Source organism: Tamandua tetradactyla, chromosome 8 (assembly GCF_023851605.1).
Source record: "Tamandua tetradactyla isolate mTamTet1 chromosome 8, mTamTet1.pri, whole genome shotgun sequence".
Lineage (NCBI taxonomy): Eukaryota > Metazoa > Chordata > Mammalia > Pilosa > Myrmecophagidae > Tamandua > Tamandua tetradactyla.
In genome coordinates, this window is record NC_135334.1 from 22,510 (window position 1) to 49,211 (window position 26,702).

The 26,702-nt window shown below is 39.9% G+C and overlaps 1 protein-coding gene across 4 annotated transcripts in view; it reads right to left on the reverse strand.

Annotated features, from left to right (window-relative positions):
• Positions 1-26,702, reverse strand: part of LOC143643989 (cyclin-Y-like protein 1) — a 58,618-nt gene that overhangs the window by 20,055 nt on the left and 11,861 nt on the right. For 3 of the 4 annotated variants that reach the window (XM_077112361.1, XM_077112364.1, XM_077112360.1), the window contains exons 2-3: positions 23,724-23,783; positions 22,111-22,145 (exon numbers count right to left, since the gene is read on the reverse strand). In XM_077112361.1, coding sequence (XP_076968476.1) covers positions 22,111-22,145; positions 23,724-23,730 — 42 coding nt within the window. In that variant the 5' untranslated portion in view covers positions 23,731-23,783. Of the gene's footprint in view, positions 1-307; positions 350-22,110; positions 22,146-23,723; positions 23,784-26,702 lie in introns of those variants that run through there. The other variant, XM_077112363.1, reaches the window with a different exon arrangement.

A 26,702-nucleotide genomic window follows, 5' to 3' on the forward strand; every position in this document is an offset into this window, starting at 1 on the left:
GGGTTTGAAGAATCTTAGCAGCAAAGTATAATACCAATTATTATTATAACAAAAAAATGATCTGAACATCCTTAAACATATTGAATTAAACTTATATCTACATTTTATATATAGGTCCTAAGTTTGGGTTAAACATGGTAGACTAACAACAAAATTATTTCCTCTCCCTCCTGAAATCTCATTAGAATTAAAGGAATTTTTTTAAGTTACATATTCATAAGACTAAAGATGAGGAGACAGGATAAATGGCAGATCATTCTTTATTATGTTTGAAAAATGAAACGTATATAAAGGAGTGATAACTGACTTGGCAGAGAAGAGGAAGCAGAGCCATGCTGCCTACAGAGTGACTCTTATGGGAAGAAACCAGGCAGTGTCATGCAGGACCCCAGGCAGGCTCAGGGCACTGAGGCACAAGCTCCTTCAGAAGGCAGGGTGAAGCAGGAAACAAAAGACAAGAAAGAGCAGTTGTGCCATCTCATTAGAATCTAGATGCTTATTCTCTAGAGATTAAATGTGAGGTTTTCTGGGCAGAGACACCTATGATAAAACTAAATGCTACAACAAAGGAATGACAGAATATAACAGAACTCTTCAAAATAGGATAAACTAAAGTATTTAATAGAAGGATTAGAGTATAAAGTCAAGGAAAGTTTCAGAATGTAGAGGGAAAAGGCAAAACGAAAAACAGAAGGGAAAAATATTAAGAGGTCTAATACCTGAATAATAGAATGACCGGGGGAGGGGGACGGACATAGAAAATGTCAAATGCCAAAGAAGAGACTGGGATGGGGGAAGGGGTCACAAAACACATTTTTTTTATTAATTAACGGAAAAAAAAAGAAATCAACCCAACATTTAGAAATCATACCATTCTACATATGCAATCAGTAATTCTTAACATCATCACATAGATGCATGATCATCGTTTCTTAGTACATTTGCATCGGTTTAGAAGAACTAGCAACACAACAGAAAAAGATATAAAATGTTAATATAGAGAAAAGAAATAAAAGTAATAATAATAATAAAAACAAACAAACAAACAAACAAAAAACCTATAGCTCAGATGCAGCTTCATTCAGTGTTTTAACATGATTACTTAAAAATTAGGTATTATTGTGCTGTCCATTTTTGAGTTTTTGTATCTAGTCCTGTTGCACAGTCTGTATCCCTTCAGCTCCAATTACCCATTATCTTACCCTGTTTCTACCTCCTGCTGGACTCTGCTACCAATGACATATTCCAAGTTTATTCTCGAATGTCCGTTCACATCAGTGAGACCATACAGTAGTTATCCTTTAGTTTTTTGGCTGGACTCACTCAGCATAATGTTCTCTAGGTCCATCCATGTTATTACATGCTTCATAAATTTATCCTGTCTTAAAGCTGCATAATATTCCATCGTATGTATATACCACAGTTTGTTTAGCCATTCTTCTGTTGATGGACATTTTGGCTGTTTCCATCTCTTTGCAATTGTAAATAATGCTGCTATAAACATTGGTGTGCAAATGTCCGTTTGTGTCTTTGCCCTTAAGTCCTTTGAGTAGATACCCAACAATGGTATTGCTGGGTCGTATGGCAATTCTATATTCAGGTTTTTGAGGAACCGCCAAGCTGCCTTCCACAGTGGTTGCACCATTTGACATTCCCACCAACAGTGGATAAGTGTGCCTCTTTCTCCGCATCCTCTCCAGCACTTGTCATTTTCTGTTTTGTTGATAATGGCCATTCTGGTGGGTGTGAGATGATATCTCATTGTGGTTTTGATTTGCATTTCTCTAATGGCCAGGGACATTGAGCATCTCTTCATGAGCCTTTTGGCCATTTGTATTTCCTCTTCTGGTAGGTGTCTGTTCAAGTCTTTTTCCCATTTTGTAATTGGGTTGGCTGTCTTTTTGTTGTTGAGTTGAACAATCTCTTTATAAATTCTGGGTACTAGACCTTTATCTGATATGTCCTTTCCAAATATTGTCTCCCATTGTGTAGGCTGTCTTTCTACTTTCTTGATGAAGTTCTTTGATGCACAAAAGTGTTTAATTTTGAGGAGCTCCCATTTATTTATTTCCTTCTTCAGTGCTCTTGCTTTAGGTTTAAGGTCCATAAAACCACCTCCAATTGTAAGTTTCAAAGATATCTCCCTACATTTTCCTCTAACTGTTTTATGGTCTTAGACCTAACATTTAGATCTTTGATCCATTTTGAGTTAACTTTTGTCCGGCGCCGTCTCGCTCAGCTTCTGATCCCCGGCCGGCGGAGGGAACAGGAGGGAGAGAGAGACAGACGCAGACAAACCGACTCAAGTGACAGACACGGGTTCGAGACACGCTGCAGTTGTGAGCACAGACCTTTACTGGAGCTAAGCTTGCAAGCTCTGTTACAAATTCCGCGCGGGACAGAATACCCCGCGGGGGAACAACCTCTATGCGGCCGTCAGGTACGGCTCCCTGTGGGTCGTCTCCACCCACCCTGTCCGGGTAACCTCTTATATACTGTGCCCAAACCCAATAGGTTAGTGCCACGTATACAGAGGTGATTGGAAGATAGGGTTGGTGGGCGCGTGCGTCATACGCGGAAACAGGATGCGGGCGCCATCTTTGCTCACTCGATGGGCGGGGGGAACTCTAGAGCAGGCCGCAGCGCGTCCACTAGGCCTGACCCGGGAGGCGGCTCTCCACATCTCCCCCTTTTTTATTTATTTTGACCCAGTGTCTCCATTGATGAGTGTGCTCCCGTGGGCCTGAGTGGCCCACTACATGTTTTGGTGCTTTGGGGAGTCTGGACTAGGCTTGCTAGGCACCAACCAGAATGCCACCTCATATAGAGACCGGAGAGCCCGTGAACCGGAAACCACGTGACTCTCCCTGCAGTGCTTCGCCTCGCAACTGGGTTACGGGAGGAGCAGGAGAGCGGCAACCAGAGTCGGGGGTGCCACTGGTGTCTCTGTGCAATGGCTTAAGTCTAGTCTGGCCAGGACCGCGACTTTGCCTAGAGACCAACTCATGGCTAAAATTATAACTTCTGGTGCCGCCTTTTATACCCGGGACACAGCCATGGGCTTTGCAGCAGACCTTGTTTTCGAGCGCCCCGCCCTGAGTGGCCGGGACGGGTCATACAGTGAGGGGGGAGCTGGTTCGTTGCCAGGAGCATCAGGGGCGAGTGACATAGCCAACATGGTAGTGACACGTAATTGCTGCTGTGTCTGGAGCAAGCGTTCTAACAAACATTTAACAGTGACTAAACCCACTAATAGTCCCACTGCCACGAGGATCCAAGTAGTCAAATTGGGCCAAGAGAACCATGAGGTGACTCAGTTCCACAGACTTTATACAGTCTCGCCCAGTTTGGAAAGGTCGAAGGCAACGGGGGTTAACTTGATCTTCCCAAGCACTTTAAGGTCTGATTCCACCTGTTGGGAGAGCGGGGGGTATTAAAACTGGTCCCCCCTTCTAAACAGTCGAAGGGTGACCGGCGTTTTCGTTGCCATCTCGTCAGTCGCCGCCGTCATCAGCAGAGTTGGAGGCCTGATCTGATGGTTCAGGTTGAAGGCTTGTTGGTTTTTTGGGCAACAGCTCCTTGGCCTCCTCGGGCGATGTCACGGTTCTCACCAGTCTTTCCGGAACCCACACTGGTTGACGTCCTGGCTCCTGGGGAAAAACACAAACAGAGCCTCTGGCCCAGCTGAGCACGGGGTCAGGGCCTTGCCACTGTCCCGACAGGACATCCTTCCATCGGACTAGACCTCTATGTGGAGGACTCGGAGTGGTGTGTTGAAGGGCAGGTGTCATTCCCTGTGAATTTTCATTTAAAAAATTGTACGTAAACAAGGCTATAGACAGTTGAGCCTTTGGGGACAGGCCGTGACCTATTCCCCCTTTCTGTTTCTTTAGTAAGTCTTTGAGAGACCTGTGAGCTCTCTCAATGACTCCTTGTCCTTGAGGGTTGTAAGGGATGCCATGTTTTAATTGTACTTCCATATTATCACAAAATTTTTGGAAGGTTCTACTGGTGTAAGCAGGTCCATTATCTGTCTTTAATATTTTTGGCTTACCCCACGCTGCCCAAGCGGCAAGGCAGTGTGCAATGACTTGGTGGACTTTTTCTCCTGTCTCAGCAGAGGCAAATAATATCTGAGAACATGTGTCTACTGACACATGCAGGTATTTAATTTTACCATACTCTGAATGATGAGTGACATCCATTTGCCAAATGTCTCCTGGGATGAGGCCCTTAGGGTTAACTCCAACCGAAGGGACTGCTCTTTGTTCTGCACAATCCCTGCAGGCTCGGACTATATCTCTAGCCGCTGCACGCGGAATACTAAACTGCTTAGCTAGGGTACCTGCATTGATATGAAATTTGGCATGGAACTCTCGGGCTTGCTGATATGGTGTCAGCGCGGGGAAGACGTGTGGCTGTCGAGTGGCCACATCTACTATGTGATTTCCTTGTGTCATGGGACCAGGCAGGCCTGTATGGGCCCTAATATGAGTTGTGTAAAAGGGATGTTGTCTAGCACGTATTGTCTCTTGAAGCTCGAGAAAGAATGTGCTCACTGTGGAGGAACATTTTATAATGCCCACAGTTTCTAAAATTTGTAGAGAATTTACGACATAAATGGAATCAGAGATAATATTCAGGGGGCCAGGAAACTCTTTCAGGACTGTAATAATGACTTGCAATTCAACCCACTGAGGTTTTTGTGGTTGAAAAAATACTGTTTTGGGAGTGTCCCCTTCCACACAATACGCCCCTGTACCGGAGCTGGAGCCATCCGTGTACACGGTGAGGGCGCTCACTAGTGGCTTAGGCGAAGTTACTTTAGGAAAAATTACTGGGTGTCGAGTAACAAACTGCAAAAGGGGGGCTTTTGGGAATTGATTGTTAATGCATCCCAAAAAGGTGCACCGGAGAACGGCCCATTGATCTATGCACCCGGTAAGTACTTTAATTTGCTGGAGAGAGTAAGGCACCCTGAGGTTTTTGGGTGGTTGGCCAAAATGTTGTATGGCCTTGATCTCGCAATGGAGGGCAGACGGAATTACCTGATGCTGCCACTCGAGGGAGCCCTTGCCTACCATCCACCGGAAGGCGCCGCGTCTCTAGGGGCGCAGCAGTAGGCGCGGGCGGGGCGGAGGGCAGCGGGGGCGAGACCGGGAGCCCCCCCAGATCGATCAGCAGAGGTGCGCCTGCACTCTCGGCCTCGTCACTATCTGACTCTGAGTCAGAGTCGTCTGAACTAGCGCCAGACTCTGGCGGCTTACAAGTGGGCGGCTCACTTTCACAGGAGCCGTCCGCTAAAAGGGTCTTTAAGGGAGCTAACAAAGGTAAACTTCCGGACTGCCCCATGTTTGCAGTCGGCACTGTACTTTAATCACTCGGAGAGCTCTTCCGAGTCCCCGGGGCTACCTGAAAGCCCGCGGGCCTTAACTCTCACGTAATAAGAAGTACTCACCTTCTCGCGGTGATCAGGCGCGGGAAGTCCGCTGCGAGCTCAGGATGCACGTCCTTCTCAGTTCAAGAAGAGACAGTACGGCTCTCCTTGCAGAAGAGGTGTCGAGAGAGGAGGTTCCCCGTACGGGCCACCACTTGTCCGGCGCCGTCTCGCTCAGCTTCTGATCCCCGGCCGGCGGAGGGAACAGGAGGGAGAGAGAGACAGACGCAGACAAACCGACTCAAGTGACAGACACGGGTTCGAGACACGCTGCAGTTGTGAGCACAGACCTTTACTGGAGCTAAGCTTGCAAGCTCTGTTACAAATTCCGCGCGGGACAGAATACCCCGCGGGGGAACAACCTCTATGCGGCCGTCAGGTACGGCTCCCTGTGGGTCGTCTCCACCCACCCTGTCCGGGTAACCTCTTATATACTGTGCCCAAACCCAATAGGTTAGTGCCACGTATACAGAGGTGATTGGAAGATAGGGTTGGTGGGCGCGTGCGTCATACGCGGAAACAGGATGCGGGCGCCATCTTTGCTCACTCGATGGGCGGGGGGAACTCTAGAGCAGGCCGCAGCGCGTCCACTAGGCCTGACCCGGGAGGCGGCTCTCCACAAACTTTTGTATAGGGTGTGAGATATGGGTCTTCTTTCATTCTTTTGCATATGGATATCCAGTTCTCTAGGCACCATTTATTGAAGAGACTGCTCTGTCCCAGGTGAGTTGGCTTGACTGCCTTATCAAAGATCAAATGTCCATAGATGAGAGGGTCTATATCTGAGCACTCTATTCGATTCCATTGGTCGATATATCTATCTTTATGCCAATACCATGCTGTTTTGACCACTGTGGCTTCATAATATGCCTTAAAGTCCGGCAGCACGAGACCTCCAGTTTCGTTTTTTTTCCTCAAGATGTTTTTAGCAATTCGGGGCACCCTGCCCCTCCAGATAAATTTGCTTATTGGTTTTTCTATTTCTGAAAAATAAGTTGTTGGGATTTGATTGGTATTGCATTGAATCTTTTTTTTTTATGGAAATGTTATTGTTCAAATTGTGAATCAGCATAACTTATTCACCATAGGCTTTTCTTCCATGCTTTGATTTCTTTTTTTTTTTTGATTCTTTTAAAAAGTAATTTTATTGGGATAAATTCACATACCATACAATCCATCCAAAGTATGCAATCATTGGTTTACAATAGCATCAGATAGTTGTGCATTCATCACCATGATCATTTTTAGAACATTTGCATTACTCCAGAAAAAGAAGAAAAAGAAAACCCTAACATCCCACACCACTTAACCTACCCCCTTATTGACACTTTTATTGCACTCTACCCAATTTTAACACTTACGATAGAGGTAAGTTAGCTAAGACAGTGTAGTATTGTCCAAGATGAATATATAGATCTGTGGAGCAGAACAAACCATCCAGAAATAAATCCAAAGAAACATGGGCAACTCACTCTTTTTTTGTGTGCTATATACAATCATTATCAAAGATCAGGGCTAAGGATTACTTTAAATAAATTCAGGTATTTCCTTCTGGCTATCCTAAAACACCAGACACTAAAAAAAGTATCTATGTAGTCTGCACCAGTTTTGTATCAAAGTAAATTGGACTCTTCTACAGAATACTCTGTCATTCTCAGAATATTCTGTTCACCTTTTGGCAGGTATTGATTGTTACCTACAGATAGCTACCAGTTACTGAACGTTTACTATGTCCCAGGCTCTGTGCATAGCACTTCACATGTGTCATCTCATTTATATGACCTAATAACTCTGTGAGATAAGTACAGTTACCATCCCCGTTGCAGGAAATTTGAGGCCCAGAGACGTGAGGTCACCTGCCCAATATCTCACAGCAATACATGGGGGAGCTGAGATTCCTTTTGTCCACTCTGCTCTCTTTGATGTGGTTTTTTTTTTATTAACTAAAAAAATTAACAAAACATTTAGAAATCATTCCATTCTACATGTACAATCAGTAATTCTTAATATCATCACATAGTTGCATATTCATCATTTCTTAGTACATTTGCATCGATTTAGAAAAAGAAATAAAAAGACAACAGAATAAGAATTAAAACAATAATAGAGAGAAAAAAAAACCTATACCTCACACGCAGCTTCATTCAATGTTTTAACATAATTGCATTACAATTGGGTAGTATTGTGCTGTCCATTTCTGAGTTTTTATATCCAGTCCTGTTGCACAGTCTGTATCCCTTCAGCTCCAATTACCCCTTCTCTCGCTTTTTTTTTTAATTAATGGAAAAAAAGAAATTAACCCAACATTTAGAAATCATACCATTCTACATATGCAATCAGTAATTCTTAACATCATCACATAGATGCATGATCATTGTTTCTTAGTACATTTGCATCGGTTTAGAAGAATTAGCAACACAACCGAAAAAGATATAGAATGTTAATATAGAGAAAAAAGATAAAAGTAATAATAGTAAGAACAAAACAAAACAAAACAAAAACCTATAGCTCGAATGCAGCTTCATTCAGTGTTTTAACATGATTACTTTACAATTAGGTATTATTGTGCTGTCCATTTTTGAGTTTTTGTATCTAGTCCTGCTGCACAGTCTGTATCCCTTCAGCTCCAATTACCCATTATCTTACCCGGTTTCTACCTCCTGCTGGACTCTGTTACCAATGACATATTCCAAGTTTATTCTCGAGTGTCGATTCACATCATTGGGACCATACAGTATTTGTCTTTTAGTTTTTGGCTAGACTCACTCAGCATAATGTTCTCTAGGCCCATCCATGTTATTACATGCTTCATAAGTTTATCCTGTCTTAAAGCTGCATAATATTACATCGCATGTATATACCACAGTTTGTTTAGCCACTCGTCTGTTGATGGACATTTTGGCTGTTTCCATCTCTTGGCAATTGTAAATAACACGGCTATAAACATCGGTGTGCAAATGTCCGTTTGAGTTTTTGCCCTTAATTCCTTTGAGTAGATTCCGAGCAATGGTATTGCTGGGTCATATGGCAATTCTATATTCAGCTTTTTGAAGAACCGCCAAACTGCCTTCCACAGTGGTTGCACCATTTGACATTCCCACCAACAGTGGATAAGTGTGCCTCTTTCTCCGCATCCTCTCCAGCACTTGTCATTTTCTGTTTTGTTGATAATGGCCATTCTGGTGGGTGTGAGATGATATCTCATTGTGGTTTTGATTTGCATTTCTCTAATGGCCAGGGACATTGAGCATCTCTTCATGTGCCTTTTGGCCATTTGTATTTCCTCTTCTGGTAGGTGTCTGTTCAAGTCTTTTTCCCATTTTGTAATTGGGTTGGCTGTCTTTTTGTTGTTGAGTTGAACAATCTCTTTATAAATTCTGGGTACTAGACCTTTATCTGATATGTCCTTTCCAAATATTGTCTCCCATTGTGTAGGCTGTCTTTCTACTTTCTTGATGAAGTTCTTTGATGCACAAAAGTGTTTAATTTTGAGGAGCTCCCATTTATTTATTTCCTTCTTCAGTGCTCTTGCTTTAGGTTTAAGGTCCATAAAACCACCTCCAATTGTAAGTTTCAAAGATATCTCCCTACATTTTCCTCTAACTGTTTTATGGTCTTAGACCTAATGTTTAGATCTTTGATCCATTTTGAGTTAACTTTTGTATAGGGTGTGAGATATGGGTCTTCTTTCATTCTTTTGCATATGGATATCCAGTTCTCTAGGCACCATTTATTGAAGAGACTGTTCTGTCCCAGGTGAGTTGGCTTGACTGCCTTATCAAAGATCAAATGTCCATAGATGAGAGTGTCTATATCTGAGCACTCTATTTGATTCCATTGGTCGATATATCTATCTTTATGCCAATACCATGCTGTTTTGACCACTGTGGCTTCATAATATGCCTTAAAGTCAGGCAGCGCGAGACCTCCAGCTTCGTTTTTTTTCCTCAAGATGTTTTTAGCAATTCGGGGCACACTGCCCTTCCAGATAAATTTGCTTATTGGTTTTTCTATTTCTGAAAAATAAGTTGTTGGGATTTTGATTGGTATTGCATTGAATCTGTAAATCAATTTAGGTAGGATTGACATCTTAACTATATTTAGTCTTCTAATCCATGAGCACGGTATGCCCTTCCATCTATTTAGGTCTTCTGTGATTTCTTTTAACAGTTTTTTGTAGTTTTCTTTATATATGTTTTTTTGTCTCTTTAGTTAAATTTATTCCTAGGTATTTCATTCTTTTACTTGCAATTGTAAATGGGATTCGTTTCTTGATTTCGCCCTCAGCTTGTTCATTACTAATGTATAGAAATGCTACAGATTTTTGAATGTTGATCTTGTAACCTGCTACTTTGCTGTACTCATTTATTAGCTCTAGTAGTTTTGTTTTGGATTTTTCCAGGTTTTTGACGTATAGTATCATATCGTCTGCAAACAGTGATAGTTTTACTTCTTCCTTTCCAATTTTGATGCCTTGTATTTCTTTTTCTTGTCTAATTGCTCTGGCTAGAACCTCCAACACAATGTTGAATAATAGTGGTGATAGTGGACATCCTTGTCTTGTTCCTGATCTTAGGGGAAAGTTTTCAATTTTTCCCCATTGAGGATGATATTAGCTGTGGGTTTTTCATATATTCCCTCTATCATTTTAAGGAAGTTCCCTTGTATTCCTATCGTTTGAAGTGTTTTCAACAGGAAAGGATGTTGAATCTTGTCAAATGCCTTCTCTGCATCAATTGAGATGATCATGTGATTTTTCTGCTTTGATTTGTTGATGTGGTGTATTACATTAATTGATTTTCTTATGTTGAACCATCCTTGCATACCTGGGATGAATCCTACTTGGTCATGATGTATAATTCTTTTAATGTGTTGCTGGATTCGATTTGCTAGAATTTTGTTGAGGATTTTTGCATCTATATTCATTAGAGAGATTGGTCTGTAGTTTTCTTTTTTTGTAATATCTTTGCCTGGTTTTGGTATGAGGGTGATGTTGGCTTCATAGAATGAATTAGGTAGTTTTCCCTCCACTTCGATTTTTTTTTTTTAAGAGTTTGAGGAGAGTTGGTACTAATTCTTTCTGGAATGTTTGATAGAATTCACATGTGAAGCCATCTGGTCCTGGACTTTTCTTTTTAGGAAGCTTTTGAATGACTAATTCAATTTCTTTACTTGTGATTGGTTTGATGAGGTCATCTATTTCTTCTTGAGTGAAAGTTGGATGTTCATGTCTTTCCAGGAACCCGTCCATTTCATCTAAATTGTTGTATTTATTAGCGTAAAGTTGTTCATATTATCCTGTTATTGCCTCCTTTATTTCTGTGAGGTCAGTAGTTATGTCTCCTCTTCTATTTCTGATCTTATTTATTTGCATCCTCTCTCTTCTTCTTTTTGTCAATCTTGCTAAGGGTCCATCAATCTTATTGATTTTCTCATAGAACCAACTTCTGGCCTTATTGATTTTCTCTATTGTTTTCATGTTTTCAATTTCATTTTTGTCTGCTCTAATCTTTGTTATTTCTTTCCTTTTGCTTGCTTTGGGGTTAGCTTGCTGTTCTTTCTCCAGTTCTTCCAAGTGGACAGTTAATTCCTGCATTTTTGCCTTTTCTTCTTTTCTGATATAGGCATTTAGGGCAATAAAATTCCCTCTTAGCACTGCCTTTGCTGCGTCCCATAAGTTTTGATATCTTGTGTTTTCATTTTCATTTGCCTCGAGGTATTTACTAATTTCTCTTGCAATTTCTTCTTTGACCCAGTCGTTGTTTAGGAGTGTGTTGTTGAGTCTCCACGTATTTGTGAATTTTCTGGCACTCCACCTATTATTGATTTCCAACTTCATTCCTTTATGATCCGAGAAAGTGTTGTGTATGATTTCAATCTTTTTAAATTTGTTAAGACTTGCTTTGTGACCCAGCATATGGTCTATCTTTGAGAATGATCCATGAGCACTTGAGAAAAAGGTGTATCCTGCTGTTGTGGGATGTAATGTCCTATAAATGTCTGTTAAGTCTAGCTCCTTTATAGTAATATTCAGATTCTCTATTTCTTTATTGATCCTCTGTCTAGATGTTCTGTCCATTGATGAGAGTGGTGAATTGAAGTCTCCAACTATTATGGTATATGTGTCTATTTCCCTTTTCAGTGTTTGCAATGTATTCCTCACGTATTTTGGGGCATTCTGGTTCGGTGCATAAATATTTATGATTGTTATGTCTTCTTGTTTAATTGTTCCTTTTATTAGTATATAGTGTCCTTCTTTGTCTCTTTTAACTGTTTTACATTTGAAGTCTAATTTGTTGGATATTAGTATAGCCACTTCTGCTCTTTTCTGGTTGTTATTTGCGTGAAATATCTTTTCCCAACCTTTCACTTTCAACCTATGTTTATCTTTGGGTCTAAGATGTGTTTCCTGTAGACAGCATATAGAAGGATCCTGTTTTTTAATCCATTCTGCCAGTCTATGTCTTTTGATTGGGGAATTCAGTCTATTAACATTTAGTGTTATTACTGTTTGGATAATATTTTCCTCTACCATTTTGCCTTTTGTATTATATATATCATATCTGACTTTCCTTCTTTCTACACTCTTCTCCATACCTCTCTCTTCTGTCTTTTCGTATCTGACTCTAGTGCTCCCTTTAGTATTTCTTGCAGAGCTGGTCTCTTGGTCACAAATTCTCTCAGTGACTTTTTGTCTGAGAATGTTTTAATTTCTCCCTCATTTTTGAAGGACAATTTTGCTTGATATAGGAGTCTTGGTTGGCAGTTTTTCTCTTTTAGTAATTTAAATATATCATCCCACTCTCTTCTAGCTTCCATGGTTTCTGCTGAGAAATCTACACATAGTCTTATTGGGTTTCCCTTGTATGTGATGGATTGTTTTTCTCTTGCTGCTTTCAAGATCCTGTGTTTCTCTTTGACCTCTGACATTCTAACTAGTAAGTGTCTTGGAGAACGCCTATTTGGGTCTAATCTCTTTGGGGTGTGCTGCACTTCTTGGATCTGTAATTTTAGGTCTTTCATAAGAGTTGGGAGACCTACGCGCCCAGAGCTCGTGGAGCACTTGGGTCACATGCATATGATCACACTTTCAACTGCATTAAAGGAGAGTCCTCCATGAAAATGTTACCTCTTCCAAACTGATAAAGAACCTCTGAGTGTGGAATTTGATGAAAGCATCATCATTTTGTTTACCTAGTGCTTATCTTGATGTGAGTGTAAACCCAGAGGAAGACAATTCTCAGCTGAGCTGTTGACTATCCAGCCACTGGTCAATTGTGCCATATTATCTGCCATTTAAAAACAAGGATTACGGACTTCCTGGAAGATGGCGGCTTAGTAAGACGCGCGGATCTTAGTTTCTTCTCCAGGACACCTACTAGGGGAGTAGAAACGATACAGAAAGCGCCCAAAGCCACAACAGAGATAAAAAAGACAGCGTACCCCATCCTGGAACGGCTGGCTGGCTGAGAGAAGCAGCTCGGGTGAGATCGCCGAGGCGCACGGGCCTTACCGGGCGGGGTGGCAAGCGGCCGGAGTTACTCCCTTCCCCCTTCCCGGGCCAGCTGGGAGAATTGGAGAGGCGGTCCCCTGAAACAAAGACGGCTGGCGCCCACACCACGCGCAGCCCCCGGACCAACTGAGAGAATTGGATCGGAAATCCCCAGGCCGCGGAGAACGGTGACGGGTGGGGGAGGCCCCTTCCAAACCTGTGACTCCCGGGGAACGTGCACTCTCTCGGGTGGGCCGCTGCCGCTGGCGCCCTCCCGCCACGCTTGTTGCCCAGGGCCGACTAGGAAATTCGGACGGGCTCTTTCCCTGGCTGCGGCGACCAGCAACCCTCCCTGCGTTCGGACCGAGGGCCGGCTCAAGCCGCTTCGGCTAGCGAACCCCCAGGACAGCGAGAGTTTTCCAAAGTTTAAGGTCCCACAGCACCTTTTACTGGTGGGACCCGCAGACAAACGTGTGCCACGAGCGCCACCTACTGGGCAGGATAAGAAAAACAGAACCCAGAGATTTCACAGAAAAATATTACAACATTGCTGGGTCCAACACCATGAGAAATCTGAATAAATGCCCAGACGCCAGCAGCAGAAGATAACTGTCCACGCGCAAAAGATTGAGAATATGGCTCAGTCAAAGGAACAAACCAATAGCTCAAATGAGACACAAGAGCTGAGACAACTAATGCTGAATATACGAACAGAAATGGAAAACCTCTTCAAAAATGAAATCGATAAATTGAGGGAGGAAATGAAGAGGACATGGGCTGAACATAAAGAAGAAATAGAAAAACTGAAAAAACAAATCGCAGAACTTATGGAAGTGAAGGATAAAGTAGCAAACATAGAAAAAATAATGGATAGCTACAATGATAGATTTAAAGAGACAGAAGATAGAATTAGTGATTTGGAGGATGGAACATCTGAATTCCAAAAAGAAACAGAAACTATAGGGAAAAGAATGGAAAAATTTGAACAGGGTATCAGGGAACTCAAGGACAATATGAACCGCACAAATATACGTGTTGTGGGTATCCCAGAAGGAGAAGAGAAGGGAAAAGGAGGAGAAAAACTAATGGAAGAAATTATCACTGAAAATTTCCCAACTCTTATGAAAGACCTAAAATTACAGATCCAAGAAGTGCAGCGCACCTCTAAAGAGATTAGACCCAAATAGGCGTTCTCCAAGACACTTACTAGTTAGAATGTCAGAGGTCAAAGAGAAAGAGAAGATCTTGAAAGCAGCAAGAGAAAAACAATCCATTACATACAAGGGAAATCCAATAAGACTTTGTGTAGATTTCTCAGCAGAAACCATGGAAGCTAGAAGACAGTGGGATGATATATTTAAAATACTAAAAGAGAAAAACTGCCAACCAAGACTCCTATATCCAGCAAAATTATCCTTCAAAAATGAGGGAGAAATTAAAACATTCTCAGACAAAAAGTCACTGAAAGAATTTGTGACCAAGAGACCAGCTCTGCAAGAAATACTAAAGGGAGCACTAGAGTCAGATACAAAAAGACAGAAGAGAGAGATATGGAAAAGAGTGTAGAAAGAAGGAAAATCAGATATGATGTATATAATACAAAAGGCAAAATGTTAGAGGAAAATATTATCCAAACAGTAATAACACTGAATGTCAATGGACTGAATTCCCCAATCAAAAGACATAGATTGGCAGAATGGATTAAAAAACAGGATCCTTCTATATGCTGTCTACAGGAAACACATCTTAGACCCAAAGATAAACATAGGTTGAAAGTGAAAGGTTGGGAAAAGATATTTCATGCAAATAACAACCAGAAAAGAGCAGAAGTGGCTATACTAATATCCAACAAATTAGACTTCAAATGTAAAACAGTTAAAAGAGACAAAGAAGGACACTATATACTAATAAAAGGAACAATTAAACAAGAAGACATAACAATCATAAATATTTACTCACCGAATCAGAATGCCCCAAAATACGTGAGGAATATACTGCAAACACTGAAAAGGGAAATAGACTCATATACCATAATAGTTGGAGACTTCAACTCACCACTCTCATCAAGGGACAGAACATCTAGACAGAGGATCAACAAAGAAATAGAGAATCTGAATATTACTATAAATGAACTAGACTTAATAGACATTTATAGGACATTACATCCCACAACAGCAGGATACACCTTTTTCTCAAGTGCTCATGGATCATTCTCAAAGATAGACCATATGCTGGGTCACAAAGCAAGTCTTAACAAATTTAAAAAGATTGAAATCTTACACAACACTTTCTCGGACCATAAAGGAATGATGTTGGAAATCAATAATAGGCAGAGTGCCAGAAAATTCACAAATACGTGGAGGCTCAACAACACACTCCTAAACAACGACTGGGTCAAAGAAGAATTGCAAGAGAAATTAGCAAATACCTCGAGGCGAATGAAAATGAAAACACAACATATCAAAACTTATGGGACGCAGCAAAGGCAGTGCTAAGAGGGAAATTTATTGCTCTAAATGCCTATATCAGAAAAGAAGAAAAGGCAAAAATTCAGGAATTAACTATCCATTTGGAAGAACTGGAGAAAGAACAGCAAGCTAACCCCAAAGCAAGCAAAAGGAAAGAAATAACAAAGATTAGAGCACAAATAAATGAAATTGAAAACATGAAAACAATAGAGAAAATCAATAAGGCCAGAAGTTGGTTCTATGAGAAAATCAATAAGATTGATGGACCCTTAGCAAGATTGACAAAAAGAAGAAGAGAGAGGATGCAAATAAATAAGATCAGAAATGGAAGAGGAGACATAACTACTGACCTCACAGAAATAAAGGAGGTAATAACAGGATACTATGAACAGCTTTATGCTAATAAATACAACAATTTAGAGGAAATGGACGGGTTCCTGGAAAGACATGAACAACCAACTTTGACTCAAGAAGACATAGATGACCTCAACAAACCAATCACAAGTAAAGAAATTGAATTAGTCATTCAAAAGCTTCCTAAAAAGAAAAGTCCAGGACCAGATGGCTTCACATGTGAATTCTACCAAACGTTCCAGAAAGAATTAGTACCAATTCTCTTCAAACTCTTCAAAAAAATCGAAGTGGAGGGAAAACTACCTAATTCATTCTATGAAGCCAACATCACCCTCATACCAAAACCAGGCAAAGATATTACAAAAAAAGAAAACTACAGACCAATCTCTCTAATGAATACAGATGCAAAAATCCTCAATAAAATTCTAGCAAATCGTATCCAACAACACATTAAAAGAATTATATATCATGACCAAGTAGGATTCATCCCAGGTATGCAAGAATGGTTCAACATAAGAAAATCAATTAATGTAATACACCATATCAACAAATCAAAGCAGAAAAATCACATGATCATCTCAATTGATGCAGAGAAGGCATTTGACAAGATTCAACATCCTTTCCTGTTGAAAACACTTCAAACGATAGGAATACAAGGGAACTTCCTTAAAATGATAGAGGGAATATATGAAAAACCCACAGCTAATATCATCCTCAATGGGGAAAAATTGAAAACTTTCCCCCTAAGATCAGGAACAAGACAAGGATGTCCACTATCACCACTATTATTCAACATTGTGTTGGAGGTTCTAGCCAGAGCAATTAGACAAGAAAAAGAAATACAAGGCATCAAAATTGGAAAGGAAGAAGTAAAACTATCACTGTTTGCAGACGATATGATACTATACGTCGAAAACCCATAAAAATCCACAACAAAACTACTAGAGCTAATAAATGAGTACAGCAAAGTAGCAGGTTACAAGATCAACATTCAAAAATCTGTAGCATTTCTATACACTAGTAATGAACAAGCTGAGGGGGAAATCAAGAAACGAATCCCATTTACAATTGCAACTAAAAGAATAAAATACCTAGGAATAAATTTAACTAAAGAGACAAAAAACCTATATAAAGAAAACTACAAAAAACTGCTAAAAGAAATCACAGAAGACCTAAATAGATGGAAGGGCATACCGTGTTCATGGATTGGAAGACTAAATATAGTTAAGATGTCAATCCTACCTAAATTGATTTACAGATTCAATGCAATACCAATCAAAATCCCAACAACTTATTTTTCAGAAATAGAAAAACCAATAAGCAAATTTATCTGGAAGGGCAGGGTGCCCCGAATTGCTAAAAACATCTTGAGGAAAAAAAACGAAGCTGGAGGTCTCGCGCTGCCTGACTTTAAGGCATATTATGAAGCCACAGTGGTCAAAACAGCATGGTATTGGCATAAAGATAGATATATCGACCAATGGAATCGAATAGAGTGCTCAGATATAGACCCTCTCATCTATGGACATTTGATCTTTGATAAGGCAGTCAAGCCAACTCACCTGGGACAGAGCAGTCTCTTCAATAAATGGTGCCTAGAGAACTGGATATCCATATGCAAAAGAATGAAAGAAGACCCATCTCTCACACCCTATACAAAAGTTAACTCAAAATGGATCAAAGATCTAAACATTAGGTCTAAGACCATAAAACAGTTAGAGGAAAATGTTGGGAGATATCTTATGGATCTTACAACTGGAGGCGGTTTTATGGACCTTAAACCTAAAGCAAGAGCACTGAAGAAGGAAATAAATAAATGGGAACTCCTCAAAATTAAACACTTTTGTGCATCAAAGAACTTCATCAAGAAAGTAGAAAGACAGTCTTCACAATGGGAGACAATATTTGGAAATGATATATCAGATAAAGGTCTAGTATCCAGAATTTATAAAGAGATTGTTCATCTCAACAACAAAAAGACAGCCAACCCAATTACAAAATGGGAAAAAGACTTGAACAGACACCTCTCAGAAGAGGAAATACGGATGGCCAAGAGGCACATGAAGAGATGCTCAATGTCCCTGGCCATTAGAGAAATGCAAATTAAAACCACAATGAGATATCATCTCACACCCACCAGAATGGCCATTATCAACAAAACAGAAAATGACAAGTGCTGGAGAGGATGCGGAGAAAGAGGCACACTTATCCACTGTTGGTGGGAATGTCAAAGGGTGCAACCACTGTGGAAGGCAGTTTGGCGTTTCCTCAAAAAGCTGAATATAGAATTGCCATACGACCCAGCAATACCATTGCTAGGTATCTACTCAAAGGACTTAAGGGCAAAGACACAAACGGACATTTGCATACCAATGTTTATAGCAGCATTATTTACAATTGCAAAGAGATGGAAACAGCCAAAATCTCCATCAACAGAAGAGTGGCTAAACAAACTGTGGTATATACATACGATGGAATATTATGCAGCTTTAAGACAAGATAAACTTATGAACCATGTAATAACATGGATGGACCTAGAGAATATTATGCTGAGTGAATCCAGCCAAAAACTAAAGGACAAATACTGTATGGTCCCACTGATGTGAACGGACATTCGAGAATCAACTTGAAATATGTCATTGGTAACAGAGTTCAGCAGGAGTTAGAAACAGGGTAAGACAATGGGTAATTGAAGCTGAAGGGATACAGACTGTGCAACAGGACTAGATACAAAAACTCAAAAATGGACAGCACAATAATACCTAATTGTAAAGTAATCATGTTAAAACACTGAATGAAGCTGCATCTGAGCTATAGGTTTTTGTTTTGTTTTGTTTTGTTTTGTTTTGATTTTACTATTATTACTTTTATTTTTTTCTCTATATTAACATTCTATATCTTTTTCGGTTATGTTGCTAGTTCTTCTAAACCAATGCAAATGTACTAAGAAATGATGATCATGCATCTATGTGATGATGTTAAGAATTAATGATTGCATGTGTAGAATGGTATGATCTCTAAATGTTGGGTTAATTTCTTTTTTCCGTTAATTAAAAAAAAAAAAGGAGAGAAGGGATCATTGGAGATGAAGGGATACAGACTGTACAACGGGACTGGATATAAAAACTCAGAAATGGACAGCACAATACTACCCAATTGTAATGCAATTATGTTAAAACACTGAATGAAGCTGCATGTGAGGTATAGGTTTTTTGTTTTTGTTTTTTTGTTTTTTTTTCTTTCTATTATTGTTTTAATTCTTATTCTGTTGTCTTTTTATTTCTTTTTCTAAATCGATGCAAATGAACTAAGAAATGATGAATATGCAACTATGTGATGTTATTAAGAATTACTGATTGTACATGTAGATTGGAATGATTTCTAATTGTTTTGTTAATTCTTTTTTTAAATAAAAAAAAAAAAAAAGAGTTGGGAAATTTTCAGTGAAAATTTCTTCCATTAGTTTTTCTCCTCCTTTTCCCTTCTCTTCTCCTTCTGGGACACCCACAACACGTATATTTGTGCGGTTCATATTGTCCTTGAGTTCCCTGATACCCTGTTCAAAATTTTCCATTCTTTTCCTGATAGTTTCTGTTTCTTTTTGGAATTCAGATGTTCCATCCTCCAAATCACTAATTCTATCTTCTGTCTCTTTAAATCTATCATTGTAGGTATCCATTGTTTTTTCCATCTTTTCTACTTTATCCTTCACTTCCATAAGCTCTGTGATTTGTTTTTTCAGATTTTCTATTTCTTCTGTTTGTTCAGCCCATGTCTTCTTCATGTCCTCCTCAATTTATCGATTTTGTTTTTGTAGAGGTTTTCCATTTCTGTTCATATATTCAGCATTAGTTGTTTCAGCTCCTGTATGTCATTTGAACTATTGGTTTGTTCCTTTGACTGGGCCATATTTTCAATTTTCTGAGCATGATCCATTATCTTCTGCTGGCATCTGGGCATTTAGTCACATTTCCCTGGATGTTGGACCCAACAGGTTGAAAGATTTTTCTGTGAAAGCTCTGGGTTCTGTTTTTCTTATCCTTCCCAGTGGGTGGTGCTCCTGGCACACGTTTGTCTGCGGGTTCCACCAGTAAAAGGGGCTGTGGGTCCTTTAACTTTGGAAAACTCTCGCCATGGGGGAGGTTCACCAGCCGAAGCGACTTAGAAGAGTGCCAGCCAGTCCAGGGGTCTGAACGCAGGGAGGGTCGCCGGCCGCCACTGCCCAGGAGTGCACCCGTTCGAATTTCCTAGTCGGACTGGGGTGCCAAGCGTGGTGGGAGTGTGCCAGCAGCCGCAGCCTGGGAGAGTGCACCATTCCTAGCTGGACCAGGGAGTCACGTGTTTGGAAGGGACCCCCCCAGTCACCATTCTCCATGATCTGGGGATTTCTGACCCAACTCTCTCAGTTGGTCCGCGGGGCCTCGCCTTGTGGGGCCGCCAGCCACCACAGCCTGAGGGGACCGCCTGCCCAATTCTGCCAGCTGGCCTGGGAAGGAGCAAGGGAGGGACTCCGGCCGCTTGCCGTCCCACCCGGGAAAGCCCACGCCCCTCAGTGATCTCACCGGAGTTCGTTCTCCCAAACAGTCAGCCGTTCCAGGATGGGGTATGCCGTCCCTTTGATCTCCCTCGTGGCTCCGGGAGTTGCTCTGTATCATCTCCACTCCCCCAGTAGTTGTTCTGGAGGAGGAAAGGTGAGGGTGGCAAGGCTTTCGAGGCCGGTGGCGGAGGAGCCGGTGAAGGCAGAAGAGGGCACAGTGGTGGTTGGAGAGCTGCCAGAGCAGCAGGAGAAAGGGAAGTACAAGATGGCGGATGGAGCGCTGCCAGAGCAGAAGGGGAAAGAGGAGGGCAAGATGGCGGCGGGAGTGCCGCCAGCGGAGAAGGGGGAAGAGGAGGGCTGGCTGGCTGGTGGCAGGAGCACCACTGGCGGAGAAAGAGGGAGAGGAGGGCTGGCTGGCTGGCGGTGGGAGTGCCGCCGGCGGAGAAAGAGACAAAACACATTTTTATTTGAGGTATCATACAATGACAACTTATTTTAAATCAACACTGTAAGAAGACAAGAGAAAACATCTTCATAATTGTAAAAATAGATTCAACCTAGAATTCTATACTGTTACCAAATAGGAGGGCTTTCAGGCTTGATTGCTAAAAACTTCCACTTTTGTGCACTGTCCCAGAAAAATGTGCTCCAATAAGCATTACAAGACAGGGAATCATGGGACCTAGGACACAGGATCCAACACATAAGAGCAGTTAAATGAAATCCCAGATGACTTCAAAGGGACATCCCAGGAAAAGAGGCATAGAGCAGGTCTAGGGAAAACCAACCAGTACTGAAGCAGGACAACAGAAGGCTGGGGAAGGCTGTCTCCAAGAAAAAAAAATGGAATAGATGCGCTATAATAAAAAATATTTTTGACAAACATGTGACAAAAGTTACATCTGGGGTAAATAGCTGTTAAAAAACAGGTAAGTGAATATAGTCAAGAAATTAATTCCACCAAAAAATGGAGTATCTATGAAAGCAGGGAGATGAGGTTAAGGAGCAACTATACTGGATGAGTGAAAGACAATGCTGGCTAGGAAAAAGGGATTATCATAGAGGAGAAGTGCTCAGATTTGAGAAATATTTGAGATACAATCAGCAAGACTTCAGGAGAAAAAAAGAACAGTTGTACAAGGAGGAGACACAGAGTACTGTGTGATTCAGCAGTGATCAATATTTGCATAGTCATAATAATGCAAACACTGATAACAGAGTTAATTAAAATGTGATGTATGTTGACAGAATGGTGAGAGGGAAATAAGGTCACGGGAGATGGAGGTAAGTTTCTCACTTAACGTGAAAATAAGTCAACAGAAAATGCAAAAGACTGACTTAGCTATTAAACTTTTGTTACTCTGATTTAAAAATAAGATTAAAAATTAAGGCAGTTTAAACCACAGACTATAGTTAATAGTACAATTATTAAAATGCATTATCTTCAGTTGTGATAAACATTCCACATCAATGAAAGGCATTAACAATAGGGTGATTATGGGAATCCTGTATTTTATGCACGATTTTTCTATAAACCCAGAACTTCTCTAATATAAAAAATTAAGACAGCTCTTTATACCACAATCATGTGATTAAAAACTAACTTTAAAGCCTTCTAGAAACCTCTTTAAAATGGGCAGTTCTTAAATCAAGAACTCTCCTAAATAAATCTGATACTTAGCAAAACAGAAGCAATTTAAAAAATCCACAAAGTGCTCCCTGCTAACAATATCGTGTATACTGTATTTATTAGGAATCACAGCAGACACAATTTTAATTCAAACTAATAATTGCTTACTTAACTTTGCAATTGTTTACTTACATGGTTTAAATGGTTGCTTTTCCTCTTTTCTTCCACTAAGAATAAAAAAGTTAACTGATGAATTCTGATATAAATGCCATAGAAAAATAAAGTAGCAGCTAATAATATGATGAATTACCAATATGCAAAAAAGATAAAAGTTCTATTTAAAAAAATAATTTCCAACAAAGTTTTAAATTTAAATCATCCAGCAAGATGAGCCCCCTCACAGTAAAAATCTAAAAAACAAGCTTTACTTTGTGACCTAACAGATATATTAGTTAAAACGAAAGAATTTCAAAAACAAATTGGGCCAGGTGGAAATTTTAGCTAATAAAAAGTTTACCTGTTGCATAGCTGAACCACTACTCAATAGAATTTTCTGATTCTACATTTAAACACAGCTTACTTTAATTATCAGAACCAGTTTCTGGCCAGACAACAATCTCTAGATCCACCAAAATTCCTGAAAGCATTTACTGGTAACCTACTAAAATATTATGCTACAAAATAAATAAATGGATCTTACAGAACTAGAAAGTAACCCAACCTAATCTGAATAAGAATAAAACACCAAAAAGTCTTGGCCTCTGCCTTGTTTCCCACACTGCCACCACCTCTAAGCTGGGCAGGCATCATAGGCATGTCCTCTTTACACACAGAGACAGAGGGGAACGGGATAGTTTTTACTTAAAAGCTTCCACTCTCTATGCCAGTAACCCGTGGCTCCATAAGAAACTGAGAATTACAGGCATCTATACCAGAAATGATTGGAAAGACAGGCAAAGTACAAAAAACTTTACACCCCTAGCTAGAAATCTCCCCCCCACCTATTCTTTACTGGGCTGCACGACTGCAATTACTAGAAAATCATCACTTCCTATATTCCTGCTGTTGTAATCCACTGAAAAACTTGGACACAATAGCTCTTTAGCAAAGAAAGTAGATACAACATTAAGGAACAACAAGCAGGAGTGCAGAAAAACCTGTAGTTCTGATTTTTCCTAAAGAAGCAGGACATAGCAAATTTACACTCATCCACATACTGATGCTAGCGTTTAGGATAATACCATTGGGCGTGTTTGCTCTGACGCACCCTGAAATCCACTAACCTGTGCTGTGCACAGCATTGCATGAAGATGAGAAAATCTAGCTAGTTTAAAAGTTCTAAGCACTATAAATACAAATGTGAGATAGAATCCTGTTTAAGATATGGTCAAAATCACAGATTCAATCCCCATAGTTAAAATATTTTTTGATTTGTTCAAATGAAAACCTAACTGTAATATAAATCCTAGTCATTCTAAAATATGTGCTCTTCAGGGCAAAGGCAAAAGGGCAAAAGGGCAAAGTAGTATGGAATAGTAAGTATAAATTCATGACCACTTCTAAATCATGCATCCAATTAATTGTGTACATAAAAAAGAGGTAAATATATGTGACCAGACTCTGTGTTCTCCTCGCTGATTACTAAAGGGAAGTACATATTCATTTATTGAGACAAGTGGATATATGAAAAAGTGAAGATTTTAAAGAGTGTATGAGTTCTTCAAAGTAAACATTTTCTACAATACCTACCACAAAACAAAAACTGAGTTCTCAACCTTTTCCTCAAAAAAATATTGTTGTCTTACCATTCATCTGAGATTTGCTTGCCCTTGGATGGCCAGAAGGGTTTGATTCCACAGCTAAATCTGTAAAGGAACAACAGAAAAAGGTGTGGTAATTTAGTTGAGTAGAAAATAACACTTAAAAAAAGGTACACATCAATTTTAATCACTCAATAGTTTTGGGAAGAGTTTTTAATAATGACATATAAAGGAAACAAAGGCAATAATAAAAGAAAAATTTGAGAAACTGCAAAAGTGTAGGATCTCTCCATATATGTGGAATAAAATCAGACTACATGAGATAATGTGATACAGCTTTCAGATGAAATACGTGCATATCCCCTCCTCTTCTTGTCAAACAGAAAACAATCACCCTCCTCTACTGCTGATATTATTAGCATACTCGAGAAATAGTGCCAAGAACCACATGATGTCGTTAGCCAATTACTGGCAGATTTCAACTCAGTAATGTCCAATATACCACCAACCAAAAGCATTGTTTTGGCAAACATTCACAGATATTCAAATGGTTAATTCTAACACCATTCACAAACTAACTCAGTTAACTGGTTTGTTTGGTGGGGCTACTCATCATGGCAGGTTTAACAGGATTCCATAGAAGAGTTCGATGTTCTAATCTATAGGAACACTACCATGAGAGAAAATTATTTGTGATTTTAGCCTTCAACTTTTTTATTGTGATATTTTCACGCACCATTACAGTCCATCCAAAGTATAAAATCAGTGGCTTACAATATCACCCCATAGCTGATCATCCCAAGAGTTCTGTCCCATATTGCCAGGGAGATTTACATCCCTGGGAGTCATGTCCCACATGTTGGGGTGGGGTGGGGGTGGGGGTGGGATAGAGCAGTGAGTTCACCTGCTGAGTTGGCTTAGAGGGAGAGAGGCCACATCTGAGCGACAAAAGAGGTTCTCTGGGGGTAACTCTTAGGCACAGTTAAGTAGGTTTAGCTTCCCCTTTGCAGGAATAAGTTTCACAGGGGCAAGCCCCAAGATCAAGGTCTCAGACTATTAAATTGGTTGTCCCCACTGCTTACAAGACTATCAGGAATTTCCCAGGTGGGGAAGTTTAATATTTCCTCCTTTCTCCCAGTCCCTTCAGGGGGCTTTGCAAATATTGTCTTATTCTCTGCCAAATTACTCTGGAATGTATCAAGTCCTGAATTTCTGAGGCTAACTACCCCTTAACCTCCTCCTTCCATGGTACATGATTAATTTGAGGCTTCAGTGAGAGTACTTTTTTGAGCAGATCACAAGGCTGCTAAAAAATTTTGGTCCTATCTACATGAGGGTAGATATACCAGCAGTCCACACTATGCACCAAGGTGTGAGCCTTTTATTTAAGCAAAAATACAAAACAGGTCCTTAAACTGTCATAAAACAAACTTTGCAATCAGTGAATATATTTTGCCCATAAATTTTGCTAAATGGGATAAAAAGTTGTTGTATATTAAAATAAAAAAAGACACCAAAATGATGACACTTCTCAGCAAATCATCTTAAGCCCCTTCTCTTAACCATCTTTCAGGAAAATGGGTCAAGAGTCAGCAGAAGTAATGGTTAAGGCAATATTTTCCAAATCACATGCTAACAATTGTTCTATTTTTTTAAAAAGGGAGTTTAAAGTGGTCAAATCACAATAAATATATTATATATCCTGACTCTTTGGGAGTCACAATGCACAATAACATACTAAACGCTAAGCAGTCTAGAAGAGACTACTACGCAATATTGCAGGTTTATCTACCTAGAATGCAACTCCCCTCCCCACCAAGCTGGTTAAAATCTTGCATGGAACATAATTTGGGACTTCCAGGTGTAACAAGCAATCTGAACCATCCAATTTATTGGTATTGCAAGATCCCTAGATGCTTACATATCCTGGATCAACTGTTCTGTTCTCTATGAAAATTAGCTCATTGAATTTGAAGTTTATTAAACTCTTTTGGAAGAATTGTTCCATTGTTCAATATTTTTATATAAAAGACCCATACAACAAAAATTATTTTAAAAACTTTTCCCACATCTTTGAAAAGATGATGTTGACACAATGTCAGCTATTTGGAAAAATTCAGTTGTACACAAAGTGCACAGCTCTGTCTCTAACCTAGGGCTTCTAAAAGGATCCACAATTACTTCCCTCCAAAAATAAAGTGATATGCTATATTTTAATCTGAAAATAAGCAATGTTTGCAGAAGTATCTGTATTAGGCTATCAGTGCCTTTGATATGATAAAGTTTAATTAAAATATTTAAGTGGATGTACAGGAAAAATAAGTACTAGAATCAAAGAGGGACAGGCTTAAAAAAAGAAATTCAAACCAAGATATGCTACTGTGTGGGGTGATGGAAGTTCTGGTACTGGGTAGTGGTGATGGGATCACAGGATTGTAAATGTGACCAACACCTCCCAATTGCATATTTTAAGTCGTTAAAAATGGGAAATCTTAGGTTGTATATATGCTATCAAAATAAAAAATTTAAAACAAACATTAAGATAGGCTACTGTGGATCTGAATTCAAAAATCAAAAAGGCTGAGATAAAGGAAATGACAACATTAAAGAAAAAAACTGAAATTAGTCCAAGTGACAAGAAATAAGCCATCTACCTCACCAAGGTGGGCACATGACCCAGGGCTGGCCAACCAATCATAGGTTCCTTAAAATTTCCTAGGGGAAAAGCCTGAGTACAGAAGGAATAATATTAGTCTGAGTTATGGTAGTGACCTTTTCCAACTATAGGGGAAGCCTGATTTCAGGAGAGGCCAATAGAGAGCAGAGCTGAAAGAGTCTAAGATCATTTGATTTTTGGGTCAGTGTCTATTTTTCTCTGTGAACTCTGTATTACAGAAATCAATGCTGTTGTTGTTTTTGATGTAAGCTATTTTTGAGATAAATTTCCTTTAACTTGAATGGAAAGCTACATGAGAAACACAGTAGTGCTGCAGATCACACTAAAGGTGGGAATAGTTCTATAAA